We start from the raw sequence: 23,512 nt of genomic DNA, 5'->3' as shown, positions 1-23,512 counted from the left end.
CTACGATGTGTGAGTTACCATGCTATTCACACAAAAGTTCGTCAACTCCCCCTCCCCCTTCGGTCGCCAAAGTCAGGACAGGGATGTATAAGTTATCGGGTTTGCGATGTGTAAGTGACCATGTTATTCACATAATAGGTACCGGGGTATATTTGATCAACTCCTCACAGTAAAGAAGAAAAGAAAGCAACATGGAATGGTCAAATAGTATGGCGTGCATTCTTTTTCGCAACAAATGGTCCAGCTGAGCTGGTTAGTATGTGTTTCACATTAGCTGCTAGGCGTGAGTTCAAATTCCATATTCAGCATGATTTTTTTGACTAAAAATGTAATGAGGGCGTGCCAATAGATCTAGCACCCAAAAAAAGTGATAGATCCAATTCAGAGAAAAATCACGACAGTCAACGGTATAGTCTTCAGATTCTTCCCACTAAATTCGCAATCAAAGTTAGCGAGTCGTTCACATTTTAAATCTGGACTTGACTAACTTCCACACGTCCGGAGGATTACAACACATCCACACGATTTTAAAAAGTAAGTGAGTGTGGTGTGCGAGCCAATTCCTAATTCATTTTTAAGTCTGCATGCACGCATGCATATAAAACAGAAATGATGACATCAACAAATATTCTAAAGAAATTCAAAATGTAAAATGTTTTGTAGCCCAAACGTTGGTCCGATTGAAAACTGTTTTCATATAAAAGAACCGTCTCGACGAGACCTTCGAAACAAGATCCCTTGTTGATATGTTCCGACGACTTTGTTTTCGAATAAAAAGTTATCACGTCTGGGATATGCAAGTTATCACGTCTATGGTACATGAGTTACCACGATGTTTACATATAAAAATTCCGCGCATAAAAATGATTTCTTCCAACTTTCTTCCCACATGCAAATGCACTTAAAGTGCAGAAAAGCTAATGTCATCATAGATTCACTTTATTTTGAAATTTCCAAATGTTTTGTAACTCAAACGGTCTGTTCGATTCAAAATCCATTTTCACAAAAAAATTCCGCCATGGCGAGACCTTCGAAACAAGATCCCATGTTGGCATGTTCCGACGACTTTTTCTTCTGGGTCAAAAGTTATCATGCCTAAGCTAAGTAAGGTATCAGCTCTGTTGTACGTATATTACCATGTAATTTACACACATCTTACCGAAGTATATTTTCAGCAACTTTTTTCATGGGTAAAGTTATCATGGTGTTTGTATATAAGTTATCAGGCCTGAGAGCCTCTATTACCATGTTATTTACAGAGTATGTTTTCAATAACACTTTTCCATGGGTCAAAAGTTATCGTGGTGTTTATATCTGAGTTATCAGGTCCAAAAGCGTATCTTATCATGCTTTTACACAAAATATTAACGGTGGTATGTTTTCAATAATTTTTTTCCACGGGTCAAAATTATTGTGGTGTTTATATCTAAGTTATTGGGTCCGGGATCCTATATTATCATACTATTCACACAAAAAGTTATGGACAGTTCTACCTTCCGACCCTTCGGTATCATGCCATTGACACATAAGTTACACGGTATGTTTTAAAAAAATTCCTCAGGTAAAAAACATAATCACGGGTGTTTGTGCGTGAGTTATCAGATATGTGGTGTGAAATATTACCGTGCTATTGACATAGAAGTTATCGGGGATAAGTTTTCAACAACTTTTATCCTCATGAGTCAAAGTTACCACGTGTTTATAGCTAAGTTATCATGTCCATAGTATGTATCTTACCATGCTATTTACACAGAATTTACCGGGGTGTATTTGAATGCCCTTTTCACATGATAATTTTAACAAAGAGAAAACATGATAACTATACCATGAACGACATGATAACTATGGAGGGTATCTCAAACTGACATGATAACTACAGAGGGTGTCTCAAACTATAACATACAAAAAAGATTCAAAGCAAACTATAGATATCATAAAAACGAAATGTAACATACACAACTAATTGCTTGGCTAGTTGGTTAGTGTGGTTAGTTTAGAGGTCTTGCCTTCTTAAAGTTGAGAGTTCGAGTTCCACTTTGTACGCTATTTTTTGCCTGGAAAATTAGGATGAGAAAAGAACTGACAAAATCATGCAAATTAGGAGGTGACCCACTAATTACGTTTCAAATTAGGGCAACCCATTTATTACGGGATAATCATGCCAAGATAATTGCGATAACTCATTAATTACGGGATATTAAAGTTGCCTAGAATTATGATTGCAGTTAAAGCATAATCCAATCACCAGTAATTGCGGGATCGTGGAGAAAACGGAAGGAAATAAACAACTGTCGCAGAATTCCTGCCGACTGGATTTTAGCTTTCTCGTAAGATTTATGCAAAAAAACATTTTTTTCTTTTTCTCTCTTATATGTTATGTCACTTGAATGAGACTTGGTTAAATCTCAGTCGACTGAGACCTAGCCACACCCAATGAAAATATTGAGAGTACAAAAATGTAGTATCACCTTTGGGCAAATCGTACGTATCATAATGGCTTCTAACAAATTACAGAGATGAAAACACCACATATTGACATATATGTATACCACACGGGTGGCTCTGTGTGCTTCGCAAATTGGAACTCTGCATGATATATCAAGAGCTAAATATATAAGTAGACTAGAAAACAGCCAGGAGTGGGTTAGCTAAAGAAATAATTAGCCAAAATAATTAGCGGAGCGCGACAAGTGGAATCTCAACTTGTGAGAGCGATGCGAGGGGTATTAATGCAGAACTGGATCAGGATGCCAGAATGTGTAGAGGGAAGGAAGCCGTGGAGAACTATAACTAATGCACGACGTAAAAACAGATGAGAAACGAGATGGAAACTCGGACCGAGAACAGAAGTGAGAGAGTGATTGGCCGGCCGCCTTCTTTCGGAAGGAAACGGGAGGATAAGGCCATTTAATTAATTTCCCATACTTACTGAAACGCTTAGCTGAGTGATCTCGATGACAGACTCGGATTAAAGTTTCGTTAAGGCAATGCAATTCTCCCGCGCGGCGCGACGAAGCCACGTGTGTGCGTAGATTGAAGTACTCGACGCCGAAGGTCAATGTGTATGTGCAACACGTAACACATCATTTAAAAGAGGATAGGCGAGCCAGGTTGATGGAGAGATCGAGATCTTACATAAGCAAATTACGTAGAGGAGGAGCCTATGGCTCTTGCTATTAATCACAATACACGATCCATGAACAGAACGTTGACGATCGATGCGAAATTGGCTTGAGTTTTTGCGAGCAGAGGCCATTATATTAGCCGGCGACTAGACAATCATGCCAAGTCCATTTGTCATTAATACAAGACTGCCACGTGCTAGCCAGTAGCCACGCATCTTCATCTTCTTCTTCTTCTTGAAGGTCACTGCTCAAACCAAAAGATTATTTCATGCTGTTTTGTCTTGACAGGCAGGAGACGTGCGGTGCATGTTGATGTTGGCGAGGCGTGCGAGTGACAGGAAGCACACGGCAGGCATGGACGGACGATGGATGCGTTTCCACATCCGGCTTGTGGATTGGGCTGGAAGTCTCGGACCCGCCTTGAAGGCTTCCCCTGCGTTGCGGTGCTATTCCTCCAACGCCATGGTACCTAATTTAACGGTCGAAATGAATGGATCCGGTTATTAAGCAGCTATATATGGCGGCGGTTGGAAAAAGAGGCCCGGGGTGTGCCTGCTTGCATGCAGGCCGCCGTTGTGCATGCATGTGGCCGGCCGTTACGTACGTGGCCGACGTGCATGTGGTGGTGGTGGTGGTGGCGCCTTCGTCCAAGATTTGGCAACGGCACGGGGAGAAGGTAAATGATGGAGGCGGGCATGGACACGCCACGGAAGAACTCGCTGGATCGCCCGTTCGCCCGCATGGATACGCCACCGAAGAGGCAAATCGATCAGACAGTTTATTATTCCATACAACAAGTGTGCACGGAAATGCTAAAGCTTATTCTAATCTTTTGTAGAAATTCCGGTCTATTCATCAACTGTTATGCCAGTACAAAAGAACACCACAGATTTTTAAACCATCTAGTGACGACTACAAGCTCTGCGGCATCATCATAGCCCCTCCTCATCGGAGCCGGATAAATGTTGTTATAGTAAATAATCAGAAAATCATCGTGTTAATGCCCACAAGACAAATGCACTAGAACAACAACCGTCACCGTTGAAAAAGGAAGGGTCTGAGGGCGGGGGTAAGCATATTGGGTGAGGTAGGTCAGCACTTGGACAACGTACGCAAGATCTGTTCGTGGAGAGATGAAAATGGCTGGGAGGTTGAACACAATCATCCAGTCATCCATTTTGAATCAAAGACTGAGATATTCGAGTGACACTAAAAAAACCAAGTACCTGAGATATAGGCGGTTCCATTTTTCTTTTTGTTCTCAGGTTTTTAAAATCTCAAGAATCCAAGGGTCTCTTATCCTCGTACGGGGATTTGTGGCACACACCTGCGGGGACACATGGATTATGACCGCATGGTTGAGTCAAGGGTCAAAAATTGATTTGATCTTTGCATGTGCTTTCATTCGTTAATTACCTTAGATACATGGGGTATATCCGTGCAACTTTTGGCAGCTCCATCCATTCCATCTCCTATGCGTTTTCTTCGCACATTCAAATTAAAATACTCCCTTTGTATCGAAATAGTTGTCGCTACAGAGAGAGTACATTATATCTTTGGAACCAAAAGTCAAATTTATATTTCGTTTGCATATTCTTGTTCTTTGTGACGAGTGGTTTGAAACAAGATCAGTCTTGAATACGTCCTGGCTTCTAAGAACTTCACCAAGTTTCAACTACGAAAACCTGATAGTAACAAATGATATTCACTAAGCTTCATAAACTAAAACTTAAACCTAAGCCCTAAGCCCTTAACCGTAAACCATAAACCCTGAAGGCGCATGAAACTTGGTAAAACTTGATGAAAATTCATAAAAACATAACATTTAAAACTTGGTAAAATTTTAAAAGTTGTCAAAATGTATTCAAGAGTGATTTTGTTTGAAATTTCTCGTCACAACGAACACAAATATCCAAACAAAACTTAATTTCGTCGAAAAGTTCAAAATCAAACGAGCAGGAAGTAATGAAACTTAGCCTCGTCACCTAGGTGCCCCTTCCGCCTTATCCTCGCTAGACAATTGCCCTAGGATAGCTCCCAATGCAACCCTCGTAGCACTGCTCATTTTCCAGCCCCCGGCCTGCTATGAACGAACGAATTGAAGGTGCTACTGTCAGATCTATGACGAGATTTTGTAACAAAAAGGTCAGAGGATAAGATGGAAAAGGGGAAATGCAGTTATCTCCTTTCCCGGTGCTTGGGAGGTTCGGCGGAGCGGCTGAAACCGACGTCGATGCGGCTGCCCAACAGAACGGAGCGACGCAGCCGTTGCTGCATTCACGCAGATTCATGTCACGATCCCCAGGATGGACAGTTTCGGCGGGACGGGATCCCGTCCCCCTCCGCCTCCGCCCCCATTCCCTCCCTCTCCTCAAGCGCCGCCCGCACGCACGCGCGCCTCAAGGTCAATGGATCATCAATTCCCGCCAACATGCGTACTGGCTACTGAGAGTCTACACATACAGTGCTCTGATCCTGACAGGAGACGCACAGAAACGTACAACGTTCATACTACTAGTACTATACTTGAAGCATGCTACGCTGGGGATTGGATAAGAGCCGTAGGATAGATTTATAACTAACTAACACATGCATGTGCCATGCAGTCACCGTCCGTCACATTGCTCTAGTTTGCTTCTGGCTCACGGAACGGAACGCATCTCGTACGTGATAACGATCAGCATTCCACAGACTAGAGTAGACGTACGACGTCACCGGAAGGCAACCGGCCGGGACCAGAACGCCGGCCGCCGCCGGAACCTCATCCGGCCGGCAGGTCGCTTAGCCGGGATATTTACTACTACCATCGAGCTTGCTTGATTGCCGCTGCACCATACGTGCGGCCGATCGAGCTGCGAGTTGATGGGTGGATTAATCGGGAGTGCAAGCAAGAGTGTGCGTCGACGGAGAACGTTGCCGCCGCCGGCACTCCACCCGCGCGCTCCGACGTACGGTCGACAGCCACGGCCACTAGCTTAAGCTAGCTACCTCGGCCGTGAAACGGGCTCGTGGTGTGGCGGCGGGCGGGCGGGCGTGCCTGATGTACTACCGTGCACGTTAACTCGTGCGCCCGTCAGCAAACCGTCGCTAGCAACTTGCAGCAGCGAGCTAGCCGTAGATTCTGCTGCACTAGTTTGTTAACCAGTAACCGCCATAAACCGGGCACGAAAGTTTCTCTGCCTAACGTCTGGAAAACGGGAGGGGCCGAAATCCCTTGCGCTGCCGCCATGATGGGCTACTCATTTTATGTGCCGTTTTTTTCCCTCGAGATATACATGTACCGTGTTTTTTTAAAATCCAACACGTTAATGGCTAATTAAGGACCTAATAATAATAATCAATCTAATAGCGCGCAAATTTTTTTTGAGGAAAAACTTCGCGTAATTTTCAATGGCTGTCATATTTATCTTGCACCAAGATACAATTATATCGATATACAAGGAGCAGACGTATATGTGGCCTATGCGATGTATTTTCTCTGTCCGGTTTATCGGTCTCCTTCGAGTTTTGTGGCTAAATTTGATCAGAAATTTGACTAACAAAATATGAGTTGTATGCCTAAAAGTATATCATTGGATTCGTACCCAAAATAAGTTTCCAGTGATATAATTTTTGTGACATATAGCTCATAATTAGTCAATTTTGGGTCAAAAGCTAATGTAAAATTTGATGGGGACTTATGAAAGAGAGATGAGGAGACCATTTGATGTCAGTCGGGACGGACATGAAATGGAGTGGGGATAAGCTCTTGAAGAAGCAAACTTATTGCCCCATCCTTCCTTGTGGCTACGAAAACCTCTAAGTTTTAGGTCCATTATCCGTGTTTCTGCAAGCAAGGCATCATGTGCACCTTGTTGTTTTTTCGCCTTGACGCGAGGAAGAGGTTCGTGGCTTCTATTTCGGTTGCCCTTTGATCCAAGCAGATGAACAAAAAGAGGCCATGCGACCTACTTATTATTTTAGGGTGGCGCTTGTCCGGCATCGTCGACTCATTCAATAGCCATTGGAAATTAACAGCTCTCGTGAATTTGTGCGGTTTATGGGTGCCCAGCCCGCCAAGGCATTGTGAGGTTTGCACATCATAAAATCAAGTATAATAAGATATTTATAGCTCGCTTGACAAATTTTTCCTATATGGAGGAGAGAAACAAGAACAAAAAATGAAAAGGCATGGGCTCTTATGCAAGAGTCCACCTCCTACAAGTGCCGCAACCCAAACGGAATAAATATAAAGAAAGAGAGAAATTGGAAAAAATACATGTGTACGAGTCGACTTTAGTAATGGTTTTTCATGACATGTCAACAACAAATAATCATCCGCTGATTATATAATAATTATTGGCCATGCTCTAAGTGACACCTCTTGCTAGGGCGGTGGAGTTACGGGGACGCATGTTGGAAACTTAATGCGAGCCGTGGATCAATTATCTGTGGCCTCTGGTGCGGTGCCACGCGTGTGTGAGCGCATGCACCCGCTTTCTAATCGGAAAACCGTTGCTGATCAGGCATTATTTTCCACCTCTATGCTAAGACGATCCAAAAAAGAATTAAGCAACATAACAAAGCGATGCTCTCCGGCCAAATCAGACGTTCTGACTTAACCGGAACCGGTCGCATGGAAGATCGGCGAGCCAGAGCCAGAGCCAGATCGATGAGTGGAGGCACCACGCACAAACGAGTACGTACGGGCCAGGTCAAAAGGGACCAAACGAGTTAGGATTAGTGCGTAGGGCGCCACACACACACACACACACACACACACACACACAGAGAGAGAGAGAGAGAGAGAGAGAGTGAGTTAATGCTTCGAGGGAGCCGTAGCAAATTAGTTTATCACCACCACCGCGGCACGCACGCACGCCCCGGCCGGCCGGCCGGGCCACGCACGGCGAGCTAGCCAGGGTCGCAGCTAGTCCCTTTCCGTTTGAACATAAAGTACTAGACGGAGCAACGACGCGGGAACATGTGTGCTACGCCCTCTCTAGCCTGGCTAGCTCTAACAAGAAGTAAACCCGGCCCCCTCCCTCGGCCGCGCGCGCGCCTATATAAGCAGCTAGGGTGCCCACACACCGAGGCCACGGCATGCATGCAACGGCAACGGTGCAACTGCAACACACACTACTCAGCTTAGCCGCCGGAGCTGAGCCACCGTTATAAATACCTCTCCTCCTTCACCCTCCTCGAACCATCGCAGCCACAGCCTTCCTTGATCGGTAGAGAGTTCCATGAGAGCATCGATGGGGAGATCACCGTCGTCGCCCGTGCTCTCCCTGGTGTGGGCTGCTGCCGCCCTGCTGCTGAATGGTAACTTGAGCTGGCCTTTCATCTTATGGCCGGTTAATTATCTCGAGCCTTTCATCTTACGTACTGGTCAACCGCCTTGATTAACCCTTCTTCATCCTCCTTTCTCCACGCAGCTGCTCTCATGGTGCAGTCGGTCCCTTACGACTACTCGTCAAGCTCCGAGGTACGTACGTACGTACGTGTATGTACACGTATGGTCACGTGCATGCAGCATGTATTTCTGGCCGGCCGGGTTTTCTGTTGTGTTGCGTCAGCTTGATGCCTTCCGCAGCTCATGATCGACCGATCGATGTCGTTGCTCACAAGCTATGGGCAGTGACACGTGTGCGCTAGCCCCATGAGTGTGCACTGGCCATCGATGAGCACGGGGACAATCTCGTTGCCTCGTGGGATCGGTCTTTGCCGGCTGGCCGGCCGGAGTCCACTGATCCGGCCACTAGCGGGCGACGATCGAGACATGTGCATATTGCGTGCATGCGTTGGTACTACCTAGCTTAGCTAGGTCTCGCGCGCGCGCACACACACACATCTAGCTAGTGATCGATGATGCCAGCTTAGAAAGTCGCTCGTGACTAATGACTCCGCCCCATCGATCATCACCTTTTCTCCTCCTCCTCCTCCTCCTCCCATTTAGTAAATGTTCATCCGTCCATGTTGCTCAGACGGGCGATCAGATGGGGTGTGCATTGTGGAAACGGGCCAAACAAATCGCTAGCCAGGAAGGAAGAATTGGGAGTCGATTAAAAGCCGTGTGGAAACATGACGTGACGCCAAGAACGGGTCGATCGAGATGGCCGAAAGCCTCTACGGAGTCACGCCGAACCAATCGCGCGCCACAGACAAACAGAGCTCCATCGCTCCGGCGTGCCGAACCCGCACCACACGCCGGGTCGTCTTGACCCTTGCTGCGTTCTTCCAGTGTGCTAGTCTGTTTCCAGCCTAACATCCAGTACATTTCCATGCATCCTGGTGGCTCCGGCCCGGCAGCAGCGTCCGTCAACAAGCCTCTCTCTCTCTCTCTCTCTCTCTCTCTCTCTCTCTCTCTCTCTCTCTCTCTCTCTCTCTCTCTCTCTCTCTCTCTCTCTCTCTCTCTCCGTACCTAAACTCTAATGTGGGCGACAGGAATTCCAGCTGCAACAACTAAAAAACTGCACAGATCATCATAGTGATTTGTGAACGCAACTTTGTGATCAGAGTTGGGATACATGGTGATCATGGCCATGCTTTTCGGCCGAGGCCAAGCAGGGGAGGGCATGTGTACCCCAGTGTCCGCCACACACCGCGGCTGCATGCACACCCTCGTTCCACTCACTTCTCCATTGAAACCAACCCAGAAACACAAATCATGCGCTTACTCGGGCACTTAGCTAGCTTTTTGGGTTAACTTTTGCCGGTTGGTTGGTGAAGACAGTGTCATCAGCCCTCCTTCTCCTTCTGCATGTGTGAAATGCTCCATGCCAGGAACAGGAGCTCGACCAAAGTCAAGTGCGCCCGAACAAAGGGCCCAAGGCAATCACCCAGCGACTTATTTTACCCCTTGCTAAGTCTCATGTTAGGCGCTGTTAGATATGCGATCACCTGGACTTTTTCAGGCAAGTCAAACAATATTCTTCTAGGCAGCCAGCAGCCAGCAGCCAGCCAGTGATAACTTACCAAACAAAAGCAACGTTGTGTAAAATAATCTGGCACGCGCGCGCTTGTCTGAACGCTCTGAATCCTCGCGGCTTGGCGACGTACGGTTACTATCAGCTGCAGTGGTTCTGAACGGTAACGGCCTTTTGGTGACTTTTCACCCAGACGTTGACATGTGCTCGGTTGGTAGTTTTGTCATTGCTTTCTACTCCCTCTGTAAACTAATATAAGAGCGTTTAGATAACTAAAATAGTGATCTAAATGCTTTTATATTAGTTAGATAACTAAAATAATAATCTAAATGCTCTTATATTAGTTTACAGAGGGAGTACCGATTTTCTCATCTGGATTTTGGTACACTTTGACGTCATTTGTTATTGGGATCCCTTTGTTATTACTGCTGGTAACTTTTTGTTGAGCTGACCTATGTGTGATGGCGTGAATGCGCAGTGCTTGGCTGAGCCGCTGGAGGCTCACTACGGCGGCGGCGTGATCGTCAACTCGGACTTCAGCGCCGGCCTCCAGGACTGGTCGGCCTTCGGGTACGGCAGCGTCGCCGAGGGCGCGTCGCCGACGGGGAACAAGTACGCCGTGGCGGCGAACCGGACGCGGCCGTACCAGAGCGTCAGCCAGAAGGTGTACCTGCAGAACGACACGCACTACACCCTCTCAGGTCTGAATCTGATTGCCACTGCTGCTACGCACGCCTCTCTCCAACTTCAGAGTTTGTGGGGACTGTCGCTCACAAGGGCAGGACTTGTGGTTGCAGCTTGGTTGCAGGTCAGCGACCGGAGCGCCGACGTGATAGCCGTCGTGAAGACCGCCGACGACTTCATCCACGCCGGCGGGGTCGACGCCAAGTCCGGCTGCTGGTCCATCCTCAAGGGCGGCCTCACCGCCGCCGCCTCCGGCCCGGCCGAGCTCTACTTCGAGGTAAACACAGACCAGCAGCGTTTCTGTCTACCATGTTGTTGGAAACAAAATGAGTAGTAGGCACGATCGTTTACATGCCCTGCTTTTGGCGCGTACAGAGCAACTCGACGGTGGACGTCTGGGTGGACAACGTGTCGCTGCAGCCGTTCTCCAAGGAGGAGTGGAGCTCCCACCGGCACGCGGCCGTGAAGAAGGCCCGGAAGAGGACGGTGCGGCTGCGCGCCAGGGACGCCGCCGGCAACCCGGTGCCGGGCGCGCGGGTGCACGTCCGGCAGGTCCGGAGCGCCTTCCCGCTGGGGTCGGCGATGAGCAAGGAGATCATCACCAACGTCAAGTACCAGGAGTGGTTCGCCAAGCGGTTCACGGTGACCACCTTCGAGAACGAGATGAAGTGGTACAGCACGGAGTGGACGCAGGGGCATGAGGACTACACCGTCCCCGACTTGATGCTCCGGTTCGCGCGCAGCCACGGCATCGCCGTGCGCGGGCACAACGTCTTCTGGGACGACCCCAGGACGCAGCTCGGGTGGGTCAAGGCCCTGAGCTGCGACCAGCTCCGCGCCGCCGCCGCCAACCGGATGAGGTCCGTCATGTCGCGGTACGCCGGGCAGGTGATCGCGTGGGACGTGGTGAACGAGAACCTGCACTTCGACTTCTTCGAGGAGAAGTTCGGCGCCGGCGCGTCGGCGGCGTTCTACCAGAAGGCGCACGGCATGGACGGCGGCGCGCTCATGTCCATGAACGACTTCAACACGCTGGAGCAGCCGACGGACCCCAACGGCCTGCCCAGCAAGTACCTCAACAAGCTGTCGCAGATCAAGGACGCCTTCCCCGGCAACGGCATCGGCGTCCGGATGGCCATCGGCCTGGAGGGCCACTTCGGCGCCACGCCCAGCATCCCCTACGTCCGGGCGGCGCTGGACACGCTGTCGCAGGCCGGCGTGCCCATCTGGGTCACGGAGGTGGACGTGAAGGCGGGGCCGGACCAGGCGTACCACCTGGAGCAGGTGCTGAGGGAGGTGTACTCGCACCCGGCCGTGCACGGCATCGTGCTCTGGACGGCGTGGCACCCGACGGGCTGCTACGTCATGTGCCTCACTGACGACAACTTCAACAACCTCCCCGTCGGCGACACGGTCGACAAGCTCATCGCGGAGTGGAAGACGACCTCGCACGTCGGCGTGGCGGACGCCGACGGGCACTACGACGCGGAGCTCTTCCACGGGGACTACCAGGTCACCGTCACTCACCCGGCGGCGGCGGCCAACTCCACCGTCGTGCAGAGCCTCAGCGTTGACAGGGAGTCCGACAACGAGTACACCATACACGTCTAGCCTAGTACTAGTATCCATAGGCGTGTAGCTAGCGCCCATACGGTGATTTCAGATATACGGTGATTTCAGATATGCCTGCCATTGATTGTTGTTGTTGATTTAGAGCATTGTTGCTGGGATTTCATAGGCGCCCGCCCATGAGATTGAATTCTCAGTCCTGGAGAGGCGGTGGATCATGTGTTCATTATTATCATTATCAATTGAATCAAGGAGAAGTTTGATTTGTTCTTCTTAATATACAAGTTTGCAAGTTATTTCTGCCATCTTCGATAGTAAAATGAAACAGAAGGCTGAACAATCAGTTACTAGCAATCAAACATTAATCAACAGAACTACTTCCTCCGTCCGGAATTATTTGAGGAGGTATAGATACATCTATTTCAGCGTAAGCAATTCCGGACGGAGGTAGTAGCATCCAGCAAACAAATACGCAATTAGACGCGCCTGTTTATACTCTTATAACTGAAAAAACAGTGTTACATCTCACATCCTCTTGTTCTGGACCCATTTCAGCGATTGTGACACTAGCCAGCATTCATCCACGTAAACAAAAACTACAAAATCGCAATTGGGGACCTTTCACTCGATATGCTACCATCAACACGTCTAGTCTTAAGCATTCAAGAAATTTCAAAACCTTACACAAAGGTTGCGCTCCAATGCTCTCGAAGCTATACATGATACAGGTGCTTAAATTGTTCAACCATAACTTTGCACTTGCTCAGCCGCCGAGGCGAAGTGGATCGCCTCCAAGAATTTTCGCAAGCACCTTATGTTCCTGACGAAGCAAAAAAATGATTATTTTTACATGAGCGCCCATCTAAGTAAAGATACTGTTACATGCTCATAGTATACAAACGACATATAAAGAGAAAAATGGAACTAAAAGCCTGGTTGATGTGGGCAACCGAGAACTGCTGGGCAGACATCTAGAGCTTGTAAATCACCAAATGCTAACCCCTCTGTTCACTATTATAAGATGTTCGAACTTTTTTCTAAATCGGGTGTATGTAGACAAGTTTTAGTGTGTTTGTTCACTCATTCAATCCGTATGTAGTCCATATATTGAAATACCCAAAACATCTTATAATAGTGGACGGAGAGAGTATATATCTAATTACCTTCACACATGCGAGACTGACTTCATACTATTTTTTTTCTCCTTTTATGACAACTACTTGATAAAAGCCATACTCGACGAGTACCTTATTGCTCTACAATGTTCTCTCCCGTAGTAACATCAACATAAGTCTTAAGTTCAAACACACGAACCCGTAGAAAATATGAAGATTTTCATAGGGAAGTTAGTTATGCTTTTCCCGGTTGGTTCTAATTTGGAACATTCTTTTTATGCAAACACTATGGATGTGTTGGGGTGTTAAAAGATGGTATCGGAGCACATGTTGACCGCAAGACATGACCTTAGCGCATGGAATACGAAAAGCCATAGGAATCAAAAACTATTTTGATTCATAAGCTGGATGACCTTGTCAAAGTGACCCATAAGCCGGCAAACCGCCTCGCGGTATGCTATCATCCGTGGATCTCTTGCTTCAAAGTTCTTCGTAACCTAGGGAATCACCATGCACCTCCAGCCTACGGATGCCCATGGAGATGGCCAAATGCAAAACATGGAGGAGGGTCACGTATTCGACCACGTTGTTGAAGTCAGTTGAAGAGGATCTGTAACACATAGCGTATCTGGTCTAATGTTGGAGACATTGGGACGACGCCGGTGGTGGAAAAATTACCAATTTTATGACTGATTTAATCCAGAATAAATCATGATAATGACATATGCCATATTTAATCTTGTATTGATATTTAACCATGTAAGCACATACTAACCATACATCAGATATATCTACATAAAGAACAAGTACGGCCAACATAGGAATAAACAGGAGAGGGAGGGATGAACGTATTATACCCTCCAGTTGGCCAGGTCAGTCGTGGCGGTGGCAACATGCTCGGTAGCCTTCTTCTTTCTGGCTTCGAAGTTCTGACACATGTCAAAGTTGGAGAGGTCGGGGACATAGTCGAAGTAGAGAACGAAGACGAACAGCAGCGAGCAGTCGCGTCAGAGACGCTCCCCAAGAACCTAATTGCCCTTCTCCTGGTGCAGGATCGCAAAGGACGGGGTTCCAAAGGCCTGCTCTTTCGTACAATCGTGCACACGGTTGACGGGATGGGATCGCCGAAAGCAGCCGCAGCAAGCAAAATGACAGTGGGTTGTGCGCGAGGAGGTAGAGCAGATGCGATCTACTCCCTCCGTTCCAAAATAGATGACTCAACTTTGTATTAAAGTTAGTACAAAGTTGAGTCGTCTATTTTGGAACGGAGGGAGTAGGTGACAACTAGAGTTCCGACGCCTCCTATATATAGGCGGTCGTGGTAGGGAGACGTGGGGCTAGAGTCGCTGGACCTACTCCCGAGTCAGCAACAACCCATGGTCCGACGTCTTAGATTCATAGCAAGTCCGAGAATGACTCGTAATTAACTAGTAATTAATTATTCGTTCCTGACCGGCAAAAATTAAGCGCACACATGACATTAGTTTGAGCTCGGCTCGGCTCGTTCACGACATCTGCTCGGGCGTGGTGAGGCGGGCGGCAGAGGAGCAACGCAGCAACGCGGGAAGCATTCCTCTTCTCAAGCTCCAATAGCATGTAGAAGAGAATCCCTTATAAAGAGGTCACAACACTCCTCCACTCATGAGGTGGGACTAAACTCACCTCATGAGTAGAGGGGTGTGGAGAGCCCCTTATAAGGGATATTCTTCTGCATGCTATTGGAGCTTCAGATGAGAAGGGGTTCCTGCGCACTCCTCCGCCGCTGTCAGCCTCGCCACGCCTCGCATGCATGCGCGTCGGGTTTTGTGAACGAGACAAGCCAAGTTCAGACCTATGTCATGGTGCGCTTAATTTTTGCCATCAGGAACGGATAATTAACCGCATGTCATTAGCATGATTTATTTCTAGATTAATTTAATCAAAAAATTGCTAACTTCTCCATCAATCCAAAAACCAAAGGTTTGTAGGCAATTGTCGATTCATGGCTTTACTGCAACAATGAAACCAAACCGGATTACGAGTACACATTTTAAGCATGGGCAGACCAAAACTACCTTGTGCCTCACCAATGATTAACGTCTTCTGGGTCGTTGACTTCTCTGATGAAGTTGGCCTCGGGCAACTTGGAAATCTCCTCACCATCGCGTGCCTCTTAGGCTTAGAAAATCTGCGCGGGGTTTGCTTTACTGGTTGGAATCTAGGTTAGCTATTTAGGGTGTGTGCAGTGAGTTCCATTGGGGTTCCGAGCATGTCGGATGATTGCCACGTGAAAATTTCCTAGCTCTCACGAAGGAACTCGCAGAGCGTGCTTTCTTATTTCGGATCCAGGTCGGCCCCGACCTCGTCATGCTAACAAAAGACGGCGCGCTCAGCTCGGCCTCAAACCAAAAGCTGGCAAGTCCATGGACCAGGTCAAGGGCGGTGCTTCAAGTCACTGGAAGTCGGCCCACTAGGCCGCACCGAGACCTCCTAGGTCGCTACACGACCCCGATCATCAATCCGGCCCATGGGCCCTCTATAAGGAAACAACATCCTTAGCATGCAAGACAAGCTCCGAACTCTGTGAGGACTCTCCAACCACCTTAGCCGACTAGGATTCATGTAACCATAGGCCTCAACATCCTTTATAAGCCGAGGTCGGGCTAGTCTTTAGGGCACCTTATCATCTTCCCTTGGTATACCTAAGATCCTTAGATCAATCTTGTACTATGTACAGTGTACACCCCATCAAATCAATACAAGAGCAAGAGTAGGGTTTACCTCCAAAGGGGAGGGCTCAACCCCGGGTAATTTCACTCGTTTCTCCATTGAGCTTTCTGGCTAGTCACAGCAGCCTACCGAGGGATCTACCGAATTTCACACCGACAAAGGGCATAGTGTTGTGGAGCGCCTACCATGCCAAGGGGTGCTACGTCATGTGTCTCACGGACAAAAACTTCAAGAACCTTCCTGTAGGGGATGTTGTTGACAAGCTCATCGCCGAGTGGAAGGTTGTGCCCAAGGACGCCAAGACCGATGACAATGGCGTCACTGAGAATGAGCTCTTCCACGGTGAATACAATACACTGAAGCACAAATTGCTCAAGGACCCCCTCGTGCATATGGTAGACCTCGACTCGAAGTCAGAGGCCACCATCAAGGCCAAGGAATAAACCACTGGCTGATGTGGCTAGAGGTACCAATTTTTATTTTTGCTATGTTGTTTTGTGAAGGGGAACCTTGGCGCAGTGGTAAAGCTGTTGCCTTCTGACCATGAGGTCACGGGTTCCAAGTCCTGGAAACAGCCTCTTACAGAAATGTAGGGAAAGGCTGCGTACAATAGACCCAAAGTGGTCGGACCCTTCCCCAGACCCTGCGCAAGCGGGAGCTACATGCACCGGGCTGCCATTTATGTTGTTTTGTGATATATCTTTTACACTACCTTGGGATGTTACAGTAAGACGGCCTTGTTCAGTAATCAATAATATGTTTTGGTTTGGGGGCTTGGTATTGCTTATGTTGCAGTAATCAGTAATATGTGTTGGTTTGGGGGCTTGGTATTGCTTATGTTGCTTGGTGACAGGTGAAATTTTTGTGAGGCATGCGTCATTTGCTACATCCAAATTAATTTTACTATATCATTTGAACATGTCAGTTGTCAGATGTTAATTTCTATTAGTTGAAATACATTTTGGTGTTTCTCTTTTAGAGAAGGAAGTAGATGGACACTTTTACTAACAATTCAAAACAGTGCAAACAAATTGAGGAACGTGTCAACAGCTTCCTCAGTGGGCCATCTGTGGTTCTAGGGCCAAATAGTGCCAACTCCTAAGATGAAATATATAGACATGGACTAGCCATGACCCGATTTGGTCTCCACTACGCTCCGCCACTGGGAGTGTGGGTAATATTCTTTTGATATTCCAGAACAGCGAGCTTTCTTTTGTGAGAAAAAGTAGCTTCTATGAAAACAACAACAGAAGACTTACTACTCCCTCACTCTAGCACTGTGAACGCTAAACATCTGTGATCAGCATAAGCAATAAAGAATGGAGAAGACCAATAACAACAAAAGACCGCAATTCTCGGTAAGTGTTACCTTTGATTTGATAGCTGCCCACTAAGATAAACAGAGCTCATATTGTGGCTAAATATCCAAATCATCATCGGGGTCTTCATCCGAGTCAGGTCGCTCATCATCAGAATCACGAAGGTAATGAATTTCACCCTTCGGGTTTGCAGATTTAAGAGCTTCTGTTTCATCCAGGAGAGCTGCCGTAGTTAAATTGGGATCTTGATGAGCCTCCGGGAGAGATCGCCGTCCATCGTATATACGGATTGGCTCGCCCTTTCCTGAAATTAAGGTAAGAGCAAGCGGCAATCAGTTACTGATTCTTCGTCAATTCAGCTCAGCTAGCCAAATGTGACATATAAAACTTAGGACAGACACTAACTATTGGTCAATAACTCCATTTTATGAGTACCTTGATGTTCGAAAGGAAGAACAACATTTGCCCTGTCACTGCGCTCCTTTTCTGACAACTCAAGATTGAACTGAACCTGTTTGCCAACATATCACAATTCATAACCAATATTTTTTACAGAAACCAAACCAAGTAATAAGGCAAATATGCTAATATTATTCAAATAGAGGTTGGGATGTATGAACAAACCTTAGGTAGTAGACTTTGGTTCACTTCCATACTTACAGAAGTAGCAGAAATAAATTTTACATCATATCCCTCGACACATAACTCCTCATACTGCATAGGTAGGGATAGTTTCAATCAAATATTATTCACAGTGTGGTATATTTAGAATAACTTGAAGTTTTGCCCACCAAATGACCAAGAGCTTTACCAGATGCTTCACCCGTCCATTCCTTCGTTTCAGGCGCACATGGAACTTTGCTTTCGAATAGTTATGCTCAAGGAAAGACATGTCCCCCCTACGTTCTTCTCCATATACAGAATCTACAACTTCTGGCTCTACACAAGCAACCATGGTAGAAAGACATTCAAAAGCTCGGGAAAACTTGGTTTCATGGAGATCTGAATGCATTAGCCAGAAGATCGACGATATCTGATCTGAAATACAGAGGATAGTACACATTAATACTGTAAGCATCACATGAAGAATGGTACATCAACCTTTTAGACCATATGAATGCTTCATATTGATAGTACAGTCCATTTAATTGGTGTGTTGCTCAAAATATCCTCAAGTGTGGTCCTTTAGTTGATGTGCAATTGTGCAGCGTATATCCGTGTAGAACAAGATATATACAGCATGCATTTTGTACAATATATGCTGCATCATTAATGTAAATGCTGAATTTCAATTGCATCTACATTTTACCATGAGCACAAATGGGAAATATAAAAGAAGAAATAATACCATGGCTTCGAAGATTACTAAGAAGGCCTGAAATTGATTGCACTGAAGCATGCCTTAACATAGAGCTGATCTGAAATATCATGAAGGACTTTGCTGTTAAACATCAAAGAATTTAAATAATATTGTAGAAGTGTGATTAACTTTTTTCGATCACAAAGAATGCAAAGACAGGTTTGCTTTACACAATATAAACAGTGTCAAGTTATAATCGTAAAATGCAAATGGTAGAATACTTGTAGGTGACATGTTGGTGTTATCCAGATGGGGGTAAAGTGATATATTGGTTTGATACCTTTGATTGATTGTTCCAGATGACCCAAAGCTACTGAAGTTTAATACACAAACTGCTAACTAAAAGATTAAGGTGTACTGTTCAATTTTCGCACGAACTTCCGGAATTCGCATTTTAATGCAGCCAGTTCCATAAGCATCAAGAATACTAAATTATAGCAGAAGAACATATGTATGGTAATATGTGGTGCAAAGTATGCCAGAGTTGCAATTAACACAACACAACCCAGTTTCATCTTTAGGGAAAACATACTTGGTACTGTATTAAAATCTGCCCTAAGTAAGCTTTCCATAGAAGAAAAAAAGTTTCCATCAAGATACATACTGAATCAACAGCAACAGAAAAATAGGTCTTGCCTTCTCCTTCAAACCCTGATATGCAAGGCATACAGTGTGGCATTAGCTTCATGATCATAAATAAGGAAATTAACAAGTCAAAAAGGTTATATGGTGGATTGTACCTCTTCCAAGATCAATTATGGAGCACGACAACTTATCAACATCCTTCACACTTCTGAAAGTTGTTATGGTGTCTTTGTTTGTTGAGCACAGTGTTCCACTGTTCTCTTGTTGCTGCTGACTTCGAATATTTTGCTTCCACCCCAGTGGGTCTGAGTAGCAATCCAATATCCGAACACTGTTGGAACAATGCAAAAATTCTAAAACAGGGTATTGCACATTCATGTAAATTCTACCATCATGAACATTTAAACTATGACCTGCATTGCGCCAACTTTGGCCTACATTAAGGAGATGCTATGTGAGGTTCACAGTAGAACATTTTAACAGAAAATAATCTCTGATTTCACAGTCTAGCTCACACTTTAAAATGTCAACTCTACAAATTGTCTGTTATGCTAAAGCTCTGAATATCTTTTCCAATTTAAATTACTCTGCAAAGTCTTACCATCGACTCAGTGCATTTGAATCAAGGCCGTGCCGAAGCATGATATCCAGGTAAACTTCCGGGCTACGATCAAACGCCACGACCACAAGTCCCCTGCACCACCACAATTTGCCAGCCAAACCAGCAACCCGCGTCATTATCCAGCCGAAGTCAAGCTAAAGCAGCATACCACAGAGGATCCCAGCAGTACCTGGCCTGTGCCTTCCCCGCGGCCGCGTTGGAGGCGACGGCGGCGGCGACGTGGAGCATGGCGCGCGCCGCGAGCGGGCAGCACTGGAGGGAGCCCTCCACGGCCAGCGCCGGCGCGTGCTCGCCGTCGAGGCGGCCGTCCCGGAGGCACCTCACCGCCGCGTCCGCCATCTCAGCTCCCCGTCGTAGTCGTCGTCGTCGCCGGCGGCGCTTCCCGACTCAAAACCTTAAAACCCTAGCGCGAGGGGATGGAGCTTTTGCAGAAGGGCCCCTCCCTCCTCGCGCCTCTTCGCGGAACAGCCCTCTAGCTCGGACTTCGCAGAGCTCCCGGAAGCCAGGAGCGGTACGGGCCCGCCTGTCAGGGAGACTCGGAGTGCCTTCCCTTTTCCATGTCGGATACGTTTGACTACTCCTCCCTGTTCTTAAGCCCAGCTTCTCCTGTTCCTCTGCTCGTTTCCTGCGCGGCGGCGGCGGCGAGAGGAGGGAAGAAGAGGAGAGCGGGGAAGATGCAGGCGTGCGCTAGGGCGGCGGGGGAGGGGCTCCCGCTGGTTCGTGCCCCCGCCAGGCAGCCGCTGGCTCAGAGGTACAGTATCTCTCTTCGTCTCTGCGGTTCCTGTCCGTTTGCCCCCCCTAATTGATGCCCCCGCTTGCCAAGAAATTTGCTAGACAGCTTGTTGTTCCCATGGTACTGAGTTCGTATTTCTACTTGCAGTTGTATCTCTGCAATCAAATAATTCATTTGAATTTAACATGATTGCTGGGACTTGCTATATAAATTATCTGTTGTTCTGCAAGCTATTTTTTTTAGCTTATTATATACTTGCGATAGTAGTATATTGTCTGTTATTCACTGAAATCCCTTTTATTTAGCACACTGTTAATTTGATTGAGCTGTTATGGAATCCTCATAAGGGCAAGTACTTGCTCATAATTGTCTTTTTTCAGCGCATTGGCAACATAAATTGTCTGTTGCTATTTTCGTTTGGCATTTGCTGCTGCTTACTGAAGTTCCTTTTCTGGAGCACATGAAAAATATTTGTTTTAATTTCATTGAGGTTTTGTGAAATCCTCATTCGGGTTAATAGCACTAACGCACTTTTTTCCAGCTTTGTTAAGGTCAGCAGACTACCTTCTTTGCATGAGACAAATCGTGTAGTCTCCTGCTCGGCGAGGGTGTCAGAAAATATTTCACACAAAATAGAAGCCAGCATGGATCATATTCTTCCAGCATCGCAAGATCATGTCGTGAAAGCAATTGAAGCAATTAATGGGGGACAAGTGATCGCGGTGCCCACCGATACAATATATGGGTTTGCTTGTGATGCATGGTTAGTGCTATCTTAATTTCTCTTTGCGCTAAGAAATTTAGTTTTTTTTTTGCCTTCTTTTAAACGTCGTTTTCATATTGATTCCAAATTATAACTTGCCGCAGTGGTGCAGTGTGGTTGTATAGCACAGAAAATCCGAAATTGCTTTCAGTAATTACTCCTGAATCAAGTTATGATAGAGAACTAAGCGATAGCTTAGTGGTAGGGGCACTGTTCTGTGCTCCAAGCCAGCCAGGTTCGATCCCTGAGGGGAACGGATATCAACTGTGTTTCTCGTCTCCTCCTATAAAAATATGCCGAGGGGCTCCTCCCCCTCTGGTCTCGTTTAAATCAAGTTATGATAAATCTGTAGTCTTGTACCCATATCTAAATTACGCATGTGATGCAAACATCCAGAATAAATTTCAGAAACCTTCATTAGTTACTTTTGAACCTTGCTTTCACCAAGACTTAGACTTCCATTGCATCCTTCTAAGCTAAGACTTCCATTTTGGAGTTTCTGTCACTGAATTTCAGTTGGTTGGGTTCATCCATGATTCACTCTAAAAATTCTCGTCATGACAGTTCTGCAGAAGCAGTCAATCGGATATATGAAATCAAAGGACGCATACATACACGCCCTTTGGCAATCTGCGTTGCTGATGTCCCAGAAATATCACGGTTTGCCGTAGTGGATCACTTGCCCCATGGTTTGCTTCATAGTCTTCTTCCTGGGCCTGTCACTGTTGTTTTAAAGCGAGGTGGGGATACTACACTACATTTCAGTTTTCTCAAGCTTCTTTGTTAAACTGCATGAGGTGCTGAATATATTCTTTATTCATTACATAGGTGAGAACAGTATACTGGAGAGATCTCTTAATCCTGGTCTGGACAGCATTGGAGTACGTGTGCCAAAATTGGATTTCATACGATCCATTGCTCGTGGTGCTGGAAGTGCACTTGCGCTTACAAGCGCCAACTTAAGTGGTCGTCCTAGTAGCGTCAGTGTCAAAGATTTCGGGTATCTGTGGCCACACTGTTCATATGTCTTTGATGGTGGTATACTTCCTTCTGGACGTGCTGGTTCAACAATTGTTGACCTAATAACACCAGGAGTCTACAGGATATTGAGAGATGGAAGGTAAGCTCAAGAATAGCAACATCAATTGTTAATAGCTCTTGTTAAATTATTCACATCCAATTGAGGATGGTATTGTCTTAAGTACAGTATCCAAATTGACTTGAATCGCTGACATGGATACAATTGTGCAGTTCGAGGGAGGAAACAATGGCTGTGCTGGGAAAATTTGGCTTTGTTGAAGCTTCATAGCAGCTGGTGCCTTCATACTCATTTCCTGTTTAATTAGGTTGTAGCAGAGTATATATGATGTTCTTTGTGATTTTACTCTTGTGTCACTGTAACTTTTTGGTTGAAGCATTGGTTTATTTTCCTTGTAACAATATCCACGACAATGCCCTTACAGACTTGCAATCTGCTGTAACCTTCAGTTGGTACAGTTCATTCAGATATACGTAGTAGATTACAGTGGCACTCGTATGCAAGCTACAGGAAAGTGATCTTGATTGAGAACCTGAGATGGATTATGTGTAGACAGTGAGGGACATGTTCACTAATTCGTGTAACATATTGTAATGATGCGATGTTTTAACAATATAACAGCAGAGTTGATGTTATTTGTTTGGAACGCAACATGTACTTCATTGAAGTTTCTTAGCCATAGTGGTAGGTTGATTGGTTAGCACTTGGCATCTAGGGCGTTCCAGACAAGAGAATTGCTCTAATATTTTTTGGTAGCTTTTGCCATGGAGTAAGTATGTGATGATTTGTTTCAGAACAATAGTTGACTACTTTTCCAACAGAAGTTTGAGATATGCAGCTATGTGTACAGATCGACCAAAGCCCATTGCCTGTAGTATTTAGGCCAGTACTCTGCGCCGGCGCACCGGCCCAAATTTGGACCGGTCTGCTGCCGAGCGTTGGATCTGCAAACGCGAAAGGACGAGATTGTCGCGACCAAGT

General features: G+C 46.3%; 3 protein-coding genes across 5 annotated transcripts; 2 read left to right on the top strand and 1 right to left on the bottom strand.

The window, feature by feature from the left end:
• The first annotated feature begins 8,180 nt into the window (after positions 1-8,180).
• On the top strand, positions 8,181-12,565 carry LOC123084982 (endo-1,4-beta-xylanase 5). 2 transcript variants are annotated; one of them, XM_044506533.1, is made up of 5 exons: positions 8,186-8,429; positions 8,543-8,592; positions 10,512-10,734; positions 10,831-10,994; positions 11,093-12,565. In XM_044506533.1, the coding sequence occupies exons 1-5, from the start codon at positions 8,351-8,353 to the stop codon at positions 12,326-12,328; spliced, it is 1,752 nt and encodes a 583-aa protein (XP_044362468.1). In that variant the 5' UTR covers positions 8,186-8,350; the 3' UTR covers positions 12,329-12,565. The 2 variants fall into 2 exon arrangements, with proteins under 2 accessions (XP_044362467.1, XP_044362468.1); XM_044506532.1 differs by having other exon boundaries at positions 8,181-8,429; positions 10,512-10,994.
• A 197-nt stretch (positions 12,566-12,762) lies between these two features.
• Positions 12,763-20,464, bottom strand: LOC123084984 (elongator complex protein 5). 2 transcript variants are annotated; one of them, XR_006439475.1, is made up of 11 exons: positions 20,166-20,464; positions 19,976-20,068; positions 19,530-19,705; positions 19,394-19,440; positions 18,778-18,847; positions 18,241-18,467; positions 18,054-18,143; positions 17,865-17,940; positions 17,480-17,733; positions 14,259-14,330; positions 12,763-13,106 (listed from the first exon to the last, which is right to left on the bottom strand). XR_006439475.1 is itself a non-coding variant. In XM_044506534.1 (10 exons), the coding sequence occupies exons 1-9, from the start codon at positions 20,333-20,335 to the stop codon at positions 17,528-17,530; spliced, it is 1,155 nt and encodes a 384-aa protein (XP_044362469.1). In that variant the 5' UTR covers positions 20,336-20,462; the 3' UTR covers positions 12,763-13,106; positions 17,480-17,527. The 2 variants fall into 2 exon arrangements, 1 of the variants encoding a protein (XP_044362469.1); XM_044506534.1 differs by lacking the exon at positions 14,259-14,330 and having other exon boundaries at positions 20,166-20,462.
• LOC123084985 (yrdC domain-containing protein, mitochondrial) lies at positions 20,465-23,193 on the top strand. The gene is made up of 5 exons (XM_044506535.1): positions 20,465-20,747; positions 21,271-21,492; positions 22,057-22,232; positions 22,321-22,612; positions 22,744-23,193. Exons 1-5 carry the CDS (start codon positions 20,554-20,556, stop codon positions 22,799-22,801), a joined length of 942 nt encoding a protein of 313 aa, XP_044362470.1. The 5' UTR covers positions 20,465-20,553; the 3' UTR covers positions 22,802-23,193.
• Positions 23,194-23,512: the final 319 nt, after the last annotated feature.

The sequence above is a fragment of the Triticum aestivum genome, chromosome 4A, assembly GCF_018294505.1.
Source record: "Triticum aestivum cultivar Chinese Spring chromosome 4A, IWGSC CS RefSeq v2.1, whole genome shotgun sequence".
NCBI classification, from domain to species: domain Eukaryota; kingdom Viridiplantae; phylum Streptophyta; class Magnoliopsida; order Poales; family Poaceae; genus Triticum; species Triticum aestivum.
The sequence above is the reverse complement of the archived record's forward strand: the minus strand, read 5'-3'. Positions and strand labels throughout refer to the sequence as shown.